This window comes from Cystoisospora suis (assembly GCF_002600585.1).
Source record: "Cystoisospora suis strain Wien I chromosome Unknown contig_3506, whole genome shotgun sequence".
Lineage (NCBI taxonomy): Eukaryota > Apicomplexa > Conoidasida > Eucoccidiorida > Sarcocystidae > Cystoisospora > Cystoisospora suis.
The window spans coordinates 1-10813 of record NW_027156301.1 but is presented as its reverse complement, the minus strand read 5'-3'; the positions used below and the strand labels follow the sequence as shown (position 1 = coordinate 10813).

The following is a 10813-nucleotide window of genomic DNA, read 5'->3' as shown; positions in this document are numbered from 1 at the left end:
AGGAGAGTACTCAATGCCCCCTTCACTAAGTATCGCAGTCTTTCGAACTGTTCTGTTACACAGCGCCCAGTCTACATACCTAATCGATGCTGAGGAAAACCGGTAGAATTTCTCCTTCCCGCTCATCGCACTACCTGACTATGATTTGTGTACAGTGTTTCTGTAGCAGTGTCTGCTCTGTCTTCTTCAAACTGCTACGTGTGCGGGCCGGAGCTTGCGTAACAGAAGATACGAAGACGTATCTATCTGTAACAATGTGTACCTGCATGTATGCGCGATGAAGCTGACGAGAATAACTATGACGTCACGAAGGGACGACGAGAGTCTGCTGTCTCTTCGATTGCACATTCAGACAGTCCTGCAACATGCAAAAAGAAGAAAGAAAGGATACCACCGAGATGGTGCGGAAGTCGTCTTGTTGTTTGAAGTCCAAATGAACCAAAGAAGGAAACCAAGAAAAAAGATGAGGAAAAATGGCCGACAAGGGTGGATGAGAGCCGATCATGAAGAGTGAAAACCAACTGCGTTTGGATGACTACGAAACGAAAAGCAAACAAGCTGTAAAGACAAGGAGAGGCATAGATGTGATGTCTGGTTTTCGCCCGCGGGGTCTTCAAACACGAGACGTCTTCTCTTTGTTGTCAACTCTCCTCTTCTTTGGCGTTGCCCAGCGACATTTCACTCCTACCAACCAGCCCCGCCAAAGAAACTTCACGAGGCGGAGGAGATCGACCAACTTGAGAGAGATCAGGGAGAAGGGGTGTCACAGCTGAGCAATACGATTTCGATGATGTACGAGAAGACTCAAACAGGGAGAACGAAGAAGACTCTATCGACATTTTCCCTCTCTTTCTGCCATTGCTGTCTTTCACTTTTTTTTCTTTGGATATATCATTTTCATCATGAACAATGGAATGCTTGGTGCGCATCTGAGTAGAGATCACCAACTTGGGAGAGGGAAAAAAAGCACCTTCACACAGACATTCAGCAATCCTGACTGTCAATGAGGACACATTAAGAACTGAGAAGACGAAGAAAGAAAGCAAACCACTGACAGACAGACAAACATATAACGACGAAGAGACAGAAGAGGAAGGAGGAGGGGGAAAGACCGTTGAGCGAGATCTTCTCCTCAGGGGGTTCTCGTGATTTCTTTGGAGGCGCAGGAGGAAAGCCGAGGGAGGGATAGATAAGACGAAGAGAGCAAACACGACCGAGTAAGACAGAGAGGGAGGCCCGGGGGACCACTCCAAACAGCAGGGGGGAGGTGTCCCTACTTCCTTTTTGTCGTCACCATACATACACACAACTTGTTGCTCTTTCCACTTCTCTCTCGAGACGGACATCCGGGGAACAACAGGAAGGAGACTTGCTTAGCTGAGGGGGAGGCTTTCCTGGAGCGTCGAGAGGAACACGAAAGAAGAACTTGAGGTAAGGAAGGGCAACAAGAGTGGATAGAAGACGCTATCATTATGATCACCAATGGTGGCGGCCATCGGTCATAACAATAGAAGATGCGCTGAGAGAAGAATCGAAGAAAGGAAGAAAGACTAGAAAGCCGTATGAACGGCCGCCACCATTCATAGAACTTCCCAGTCTTTCTTCCTTCCTTTGATTTCTTTTTTCAGCAGACCCCTCCTTCCCCCCTCCTTTCCTACTGGGGACTGTTGAGTTCTTCCTTTAAAAAGAGCAACCTTTTCCCCCGCATTCTTCAAGATGAGAAACGCTGACGGAAGTGGAAGTGTCTCGCCGTGGCGTCCCTCCTGCTCGCTAGGGGAGGTAGGCCAGGAAGAACGAGGCAAGCCTGCAGCGATACTGAAGAAGCGATAGCGTGAATCATGAATCTTGACGAAGCGGAGAAGCACACCAAAAAAGAAAGAATAACAGGTAAAATCACCCCCAAAGCAGGGAAGTGAAGAAACAAAGGGGAAAGAAACCAAGGCGGTGGATCCAGTCATACAAAGGACAACACCCAAAAAAATTAAAAAGAACTTCTTCCTTCTTCTGGTTTCTTATTCTTTCGTCTTTTCTTCTGATTCTGGTTTTCAAGGTGTATATACACCTACATCCTGCATGCCACATACACGAGGTATACAGGTTCAAATACTGAGGCACCATGCATGACCGGAAAGGTCATCTCATCTCTCTCTCTTTCCTTTCTGTTGTCTGTCTTGCTCAGTCCCATTTTGCTGTTGAACTTCATTCAAACTCCGGATTGACTCTCCACCACGCAGGTACATTGGTGTCTTTAACTCTCTCTTCCGTTCGCTTGTCGGTCAACCGTCTTCATTCTTCCGATTGATTCCGAGAAGAGCATCTAGCCTGAGAAGAAAGAAAACTCCACAAGTAAATCACACTCCTTCTTGTAAGGGGGTCTCTCAAGCAACAAGAAGCAGACGTTTCCCGGGAGAAACAAAAAGAATGAAGGACAAAAGAACAACACAAGTGACTCTATTCTATTTTAGCTACCTAAACGCGAGGGAAGGGTCGCGTAGACAAATAAATCACACACCATGCGTTCAACAACCGCTAGGGGAGAGGGTGATCGTACAATACTACACCTGCATCTAGATATATCAATGGATCTATTTACGTACGTATACAGATACACATATGCATTCTATATGCTGGGGGGACTGAAACAGGTGACTCACCATTCTGAGAGGACTGTCGCAACGCCGTTGTTATGCTCGAGAACGTTATTCAGTGTCCGAGCTCTCCAGCGAAGAACAGGATGAGCCATCTCTCTTAGAGAAAAGAAAAGCTGGTCTGAATCGAATCCCTCGGACATGTCTTCACCATGACGTCTATGCTCCAGTCGAATGGCCCCGTCCTGTTCCCCCTCTTCCTCAAATTCATCATCCTTCGGTGCAGCATCTCCTCTTCCAAACATCGCCAAGGAATCAGAGGGCATCTCCTCATGTACCATCGTTTCTTTCTTCTTCCCTTCCTTCCCCACCTCGTCTTCCCCCGTCTCGTGCAACGACGCTGAAGAAGATGAGTTACCATGAGTTGACAGCTGATCTTTCTCTACTTCTCTTAGAGTAGAGGGAGCTTTGTCCGCCTCTCCAGTGTAACGTGGTCTTCTAGGGGGGAGAGAAGGAATTGTGGTAGTCGTAGTGGACGCGCGAAACTTTCTCTCGAAACTCAGGATCCTTCTCGAACTGTCATCTTCAAGTTCGTCTACTGTGAAACGGCGCACGTTCAGCATTGAGTTGATGCCCTCTGTAGGTTCACTGGCCACGGCTCTTTCACCATCTTGGAGAAATTCTGATCTCTCGTAGTTCACTCGCTGAAGTCTTCACGTGTGAAGGACAGGCTCGAAGAAGCACACCACTCATCTTGGAGAGCACGTGAAATCTGCTCTGTATTCCAAAGAGCCAAATGTCCCCCTCCTATCACTCCAAGAAACTGTCGACTCACAGCCACCGCCCCCGCTCACCACAGCAAGGGCAACAGCGGGTTGTGTAACCGGCACAGGTAGACACCTCTCCTCATTTATCATTTTGTTCTCTTTCTCGTTTTCTCCTCCATCTCCTTCACCTCCTGCAAACCAGTATGCTTCATCTTTTGGATCAAATCTCACCAGTGCCGCATTTCGTTCATCTCCACAGCTGGTGCAGACACCAGTCGTAACGATCCCAGTATTGTCGGCATGGAAAAACCATATTCGCAGTAGGTGGTTCCTTCTTCGATATCATAGTCATCATGTCTTAGCAACTCATCTACACTTAACGAGTGTTCTTCGTCAAAGCAGGGAAGTGTTCCATCTTCTTGTACTCCTCTTCCTCCACTCTCCTGTTCGCGTGAAGCCACCCCGAACGGTCTTCCTTGGAAAAGGGGTGTTTTCAAAGGCGTCGTTGGGAAAGGCGAGACTTCTCCATCTCCCTCCTTCAAAAGCGAGAGTTGTGTAGTCTCGAGGCATGCAGCGGCTTCCTCCTCTTCAATGTTCTCTTTATTTATGATCATCTCCTTGTCCTTCACGTCACCCCTTTTTCTCTTTCCGACACGAAGCCACATCGGCAAACACGACGTAGAAGACGTGTCAGGAATGCAGCACGCGGTCATTGTTGTTGCCCTGTTTTCCTCTGTTTTTCCCGGGCTTCTTATTCAGCTCCTCTTTCTTTTCCTCACAGGGTGGTGGCGGTATTTTCACCGAGCCTGGAAAATCCTCCTGCTTCACCGCCGCCGTCGCCGCCTTGCGGCTAAGCCACCTGAACGGTGACGACGGGAAACCCATTCTCTTTCTACAACAAAGACTGGAGAAAGTCAACCTCGGACTGAACTCCGGAAAGAGTATCCTGGTAGCTGCTAGCGTCAACGCGGAAGTTCGCAAGCAATTGTTGCAAGATTTCAGCAGCGGCGCCCCCGTAAACGCCAGATTAGAAGAACGGGGAGAGACCTCACCCGTTCCAAGTGCCCCCTGACCTCCATTCTTCATATCATTCATGCTCGCCTCTTTCCGTTTTCTTACCACCTGAATCCAAAGGCGCTCGTTCGGTTTGCGGTAGGGTACAGGAAGCTGGAAAGAAGACATACCAAACGGCGAGCAAGCAGCTAGCACAGCTTCGAGTCTTTCCCTCGCTTGCTCGTGGGGCTGGGGCTAGATCTAGTGTGCCTACCTGTCTTTCCCCTCCCCCGCTTCTTCCTCCGCATTTCGTCCTTGCCCGTCGGACTGAGGACGATCTACGAGGGCCGAGCCGCGTGGCTGGATGCTTCTCAGTCCCTGAGGAGACTGATCCTCTCATTCGTGTGGATTTTTCTTTCATCTTCGTTCTCTTCTGTCACAAGAACAAAGAATGTTGAACAGAGGCTCTTGTCCGCTTTTTCGTTCGGCTGGTGCAGAATGGTCGGTGTCAAGCAGTTTCTCTCGGCTGCGGTAGGAGATAGATATAAGATCCCAAACTTCTGTATAAAGAGAGAAGAAACTGTATGGGTGGGCGTGGGCGCATCATGGCCTATGAAGTTTCTTTCTTTCTTCTTTCCATAGTTCGTAAGTTCAATCGCTTTCTAGCTGCTTGTTCGTTCTTCCTCCTCCTTTCCTTTCGTTTGTGGTTTCCCCTGGCGGCGGACTGTCGTTCACTGGGTGGACCATCCATCAGTAGGAACGAAAGAAAGAAAAACAACACGATGCCTGCAGTTGTCCTCTCTCGAATCTTTCATTCATGTCTCACTTATTTCTCTCTTTCCATTTTCCTCCATAACAACAATGGTTCAGCGTTTAGGCTAAGAATAAGAGAGGAGTGCAAGTAAGCCAGCCGAGTTTCTGAGCTAAGCAGTTGTCTACAACAAAGAACTCTGGTCAAGAAACAGCCCCCCTGCTGTCTGCCCACTACGGTGCAAGCGTCGATGGGGCGCCCCAAGGAGCAAGAGGGCTGTAAGCCTGAGCAAAAGCACGACGGCTTGCATACCGCGCACGGGTATTCTCCGTGCTGCGTACAGCGACTGTAGGCTGACACCGTGCAATCTTCTCGGGCTTCGCCACCCCGGGTGGCCGGTCACTTAAGGCAGCAAGAACACAGGCGGCGAATGGCTCGCACAATCCTAAAACCGGAGGGGGAGCGAAAGGGCGCACGGCTTCAGAGCAGCCGGCGCCCGCGGATCATTATAACAACCTCTGATGTAGTATGACTACCGCAGAGAACCAGCGTCCCTTCTGGCCTAAGAGTAATTTCCCTGCCAGCTTGAGACGGAGGCACAGAAGAATCGCCGGAAGCTTTTTTCCTCGTGCGCGTTCCCAAATAAAGTGGGGATAGTGGTAATTGTGGAGGCGTCCCAAGCCTCCCGTTTCGGGTGGTGTGTCCACTTACGGTACGGGTCGCGTACTATGGGATCGTTCACTTCGCTCTGCTCGCCCTGGAGACGCTAGCGCAGTTGACCAGTTACGCCTCAGGGGTCCAGTACTGAGCCCTCGCCTCCCTGGTACGCTGGGGGACGGGCACACCATCCCAGCCACACGTTTTTTTCCCCCTCGTATTCTTCTCAGGTCCAAGCAGGCTACACGATGTTCCCAAAGTCGGCAGGCCACAAAGTTATTCTTCTGAGCCGGCCTACTGGGAACCGTGGCTTTGCGGGCCCCAGGGCCTAACGTGCAAAAGAAAAAACTTCGTGCTACAAGCTCTTGGGGGCGGCATTGCCGAGGGGGGGTTTTCTCACGTGACCGGAGAAGAATCATCAGTTCTCCTGAAACGCTACAAGTTTGTCTGGAGGGCGAAGGCGACGAGTTCAGTGGATCAGTTTTGAGAGTGCCTGCTGTATGTATCGCCATGCTTTGGGACTACACTCACAAACGCTAGTTTCAGTGTCCACAAACAACGTTATAATGCATGGGCGGAGAATGCAGTCTTCCGAGTAGAACCGTAGGGCAAGAGGTGTATGTACAGACGGACGTTGGAGAGTCTTATGAGTGCCGTAGACTCGTCCGGGGACTGAAGGTGATTTTTTTGAGAACCGACTCGAGAGCGGAGGATGGTAGTGCGTCATGGGTTTAGCGGTGTTGGTCCCCGGCTGTTCTACATCCTGAGAGGCGGGAGTGCTCGGGACAAGAAGGATCTTCTTCGCAAGCCGGCAACATGCGGTGTAGTCTGGATTCATTGGCAACTGTGATCTCCGCGCTGCGAGTCAAGAAGGTGATGGCTGCCCTCAAATTCAGATGCGCTGAACTCTCCAGACACGACCTGGTAACGAGTGCTCAGGGATTCTTTCTGTTGTGACCACGCAGCCACCTTGGTCTGGTTCTTCTTCTTCCCCGTGCTGTTACTCTTGTCTTTCTTCGTCTCTTCTCTCTCTCTTCATGAGCGTCTCCTAACGTGAGCATTGGCGGCGGACCACACGGTCGGAAGGGGAACATACTGTGCCGCCTGTGAGTTCTGCATTCGCCGAGTCGCTGATCCATCGTCGCGGCCGATCGTCCGCGGCTCTGTTCGCTGAGTCGGTGTGGCGTAATACACAATAGCACATCTCTCAAAAGAGAAAACCGCAGGTTGACAAAGTGGGCGGAAGGAGGAGGGACGGATAACACATATGCACGTATATATGTAGACTATTTAGAGAGAAAGACTCATGGTAAATAAGTAGGTATCGGTGAGCATACACGTCGACGTAGGCAGGGAAAAGGGAACCCGCAGTAATAATAGCCGTGTAGGTGTAGGTTTCGTTACGATAGTCATCTGTGCATCTGTTCTATGATAAAGGATGAATATGAGCTGTGATGGAGAGATGTTGATGATCTGTTCCTGACTGTAAAGACACGGGTATAAAAAGGAAAGGATGTCAGAACTGGCGGCGAGAAAAAGCTCGTTAGCACACGCCTGAGCGGAGCGGCGGAAGGAACCGACAGCAAGTCTATGTTACGCGACCAAGATGACTGCAAGAAAATCGTCACAGAAGAGATAGGCACACACATACATATGCAACACTTAGACACAGGGGTGGGCGTCGGGAGAAAAATTCAGAGGTGCACCTCCGTCTCTGTTCATCCAGTAGAGAGATGGATTTGAACAGAAGATCCGAAAAGAGAGCGAGGAGGAGAATGAGAGGCAAGGCGTGTAGCCGTTCCGCGTGAGATTATTCGATTTCAAACACCAGCACGACGGCGGCTCCGCTTCTGGATTTCTTGTTATCAATCTGAGGCAGAAAAAAAAATTTCGGGCAGGCAGGTGGGCGCCTGAAGTAAGATTGCTCCGGCCAGATGATAGCTGACGCAGATGCCCAAAAGTAATTTCCTTGTGAGGGACATCAGACGGAGACAATAGAAGAGGGGGAGGGTGGGAGACACAGATAGGAACGATCGGCCAGGATCAGAGAGAAAACCGGAGAGAGGATCAAAGAGAATCGGATAGAGGATCACGGAGAACTAGAACGGATCAGAGAGAAAATCAGAGAGACGATCAGACCGAAGAAGAAGAGAATCGACGGGAAAGTCCCTCCTCTTCTCCCTCTTTGTTTTCTCTCTTCTTCCGTATCTGCCTGGGCCTGCCTTCCCTATCATCCGGTTGACAGCGTTAGTACATCAACAGGAAGAGTTCTGCTTCTTCTTTTCCCTTCTTAGCACACACCTTCTCTCCCCCTTCGTGTTCTCGTATGCATTCCCTTCATCTTTCTCCGTCTCACTCGAGCAATACCATTAGCTTCTTCTTTTCCGCGGGCTTCGTCTTCGTCTTATCTCTCATCCTTCTTTCAGGTGTCCCTGGCCTTTTTCTCTGCCTTTGCGTGATCTTTTCTCCGAGTAAGCACTAGTCTCACCGTACAGGGTTTTCTTTCGTTTTCCGCTTACTGGCTGACCAGAAGAATAAGAATCACTCCCACGCCTTTCTTTCATCCTCCTTTGTTGCGCGATGTTGTTTGTTTTGTTCCCTTCTTCTAGTTCGTACTCCATATGTTAATCAAACTTTTATCCCCGGACAAAGAGAAAAGGAGAGAGTGAGGGGGAATGAAGCTTCAGAACTCCACATCTCAATTCTAGTTTTCTTTCTCTTCACCACCCCGCAGTTTCGATCCCAAAGCCGTATATTGCCATATCTTCAAATCTATATATAGAACCAGACTCTTGTTGTTTTCTTCATTTTCATTTTCGACGTTTCTTGGTCTTTCTATAAATGTTAGAGAGAAGAATTCCCACGAGGTATGTTTCATTCCTTTCAGAGGAACGCGACCTTCCGCGCGAGAGGGCGACCGGGTGGCCCCGCAGAAATAACGCTGGAAGTATAAACTCCTTACTCATGTTCAGTTGAGAATTCCGCAGGCACACCAACGCTTTTCCGTTTTTTGTTCTATTTCCTTGAGTATAGCAATGATAAGCTTTCGGCTCCTCTGCTTCTCCTACAGCATGAAAAGGCATTTCAATCAAACAAGTAATGCCAGCTGGTGATCAACAATAACCACCAAGATTTCTGTAGCGAGTCACGGGACCCCCAGGTGAGTACCGAACAGCTTCAGAGACAACGATGTCAGCAGGAAAATCCATCGGACCCCGCCTAGGAGGCAACAACACGGCAGCTACCAGCAGTCCTCTCTCCCAGTTCTACGTCGAAACCGTTCAATTACCCCGGGGGCGGGGGGTACTAGTAGTGATAGTAGTAGTAGCAGTAGCGACAGCAGTAGTCGGAATAGCAGTAGTACTAGTAGCAGTGATAGTAGTTGTAGTACAATAGTAGTAATGGATTTAGTAGTAATAGTAGTAGTAGCAGTGATAGTTGTAATAGTAACTAGCAGTAGTACTAGTAACAGTAGTAGTGATAGTAGTAATAGAAGGAGTAGTGATAGTAGTCATAGAAGTAGTAGTGATAGTTCTGATGGTAGTGATAGTAGTGGTAGTAGATAGTGGCATTAGTACTGATGGCAGGTAGTAATAGTACTAGTAGCAGTACTAGTAGTGATAGTAGTAATGGTAGTAGTGACAGTCATTGTAGCGATACTAGCGGTAGTAGCGATAGTAGTAGTAGTAGTAGTGAGGTTGATAGTATTAATAGTACTAGTGATAGTAGTTGTGATAGTGATAGTAGCAGTGGTACTAGCGATAGTAGTAGTGGTCGTAGTAGGAATAGTGGTAGCAGTAGCAATAGTAATAGTGATAGTACTATCAGCGATAGAAGTAGTAGTAGTGATAGCAACAGTGCTAGTATCAGCGGAAGTAGTAGTAGTAGCAACAGTGATAGCAGTAGCGATAGTATTAGCAGGCGTTTCCTTCCTTTCTAAAGAAGTGCATGCAGACACATAGTTCGATAGGAGAAAGGTATCTGTGTATCTGCATGCATCTGAAGAGACAAAGGTTTGAAGGTGGATGTAGATATATAGGTGAAGTCTTCGCCGAGAACACGACTGATCGAAGATCTCCTCTGTGTGCCTCCTGATAAAGACCTATGGTGTTTTCTGAGTACACCTTTGTTTGCGCTTTCCTTAGTGAAGCTCTTTCTCGTTCTCCATTTGATAGCCCAACCCCACCTCTTAGAAGACTCTTCCTTCTCCCACGTCTATCTATCTATCCATCCCGAAGTCTATAGGAGAGTTTTTCTTAGACCAGCTTCTTTTTTTTGTGCTTATCCAGTCGGAGAAATAAAGCCAGGAGGAAAAAGGAAAGACTAAAAAAATGATGATACACAACAATGTCATAGAGAAGAGAAAAAGATTTGAAGAGAGAGAACAGCTATCCCTCTCTACCTCCTCTTTCCTTCGTCCTTTCTGGCTGATCAGTGGTTATGCCCGGAAGCATATTCTTTTGTCTCATCACTGTCCATCTACAATCGAGAAGACGAATCGTACAAGAGAGACCGAAACTGATGAAGGTTGAGGTTCTACTTAGTCTCTTCTTCTTAGAGAGAGATTCGCTGGTCAGCGTCTCCGCCGATTGTCCACGAAGTCAATCAAATACCGCGGGGCCTCCATCCAAGGGTCTTTTCCCTTGGAAACATCGGCGTCGCAGCAAGCGGATCGTCAAGCAACTCGGTAACGAGGGCCGAAGGACTGACACTTCGTGGGACAAGAAAACCATCACGATGCTGACACACGACTCGCATACCCCCTGCCGCCCAGTACCACGAGATCACTCGTAAGTGCTAGTCGGATTGCCAGTGCTATCCGGCGCAGCATACCAGAAGTCTCGATTAGTTCGTGGTGACACTGTCATTAGGTGTCCAGACGGGCTCTCTGGTGCCACGTGGGGGCAAGACTGCAGCGCCCGGTGTCCACTCGTTAGTTCCCTCGGTTTTCCATAGGAAGGTAAGTTCTGTTTTTCCCCGGCAATCCCATGACAGTCCCGGTCATCACACCTGTTCATCCGATGCATGCTCACAACACTCTCTCGTTACAGTTTCAC

At 48.8% G+C, this 10813-nt stretch overlaps 3 protein-coding genes across 3 annotated transcripts; 1 reads left to right on the top strand and 2 right to left on the bottom strand.

The window, feature by feature from the left end:
• Positions 1–356: 356 nt before the first annotated feature.
• On the bottom strand, positions 357–4507 carry CSUI_006806 (uncharacterized protein). Its single transcript, XM_068066958.1, has 2 exons — positions 2655–4507; positions 357–2322 (listed from the first exon to the last, which is right to left on the bottom strand). Exon 2 carries the CDS (start codon positions 1344–1346, stop codon positions 642–644), a length of 705 nt encoding a protein of 234 aa, XP_067921067.1. The 5' UTR covers positions 1347–2322; positions 2655–4507; the 3' UTR covers positions 357–641.
• A 1742-nt stretch (positions 4508–6249) lies between these two features.
• On the bottom strand, positions 6250–8271 carry CSUI_006805 (uncharacterized protein; the record flags this gene model as incomplete). The annotated part of the gene is made up of 1 exon (XM_068066957.1): positions 6250–8271. A coding segment is annotated over exon 1 (345 nt), but the record flags the coding sequence as incomplete, so codon positions are not given.
• Positions 7869–8854, top strand: CSUI_006804 (uncharacterized protein; the record flags this gene model as incomplete). Its single annotated transcript, XM_068066956.1, has 2 exons — positions 7869–8227; positions 8827–8854. A coding segment is annotated over one exon (261 nt), but the record flags the coding sequence as incomplete, so codon positions are not given.
• Positions 8855–10813: the final 1959 nt, after the last annotated feature.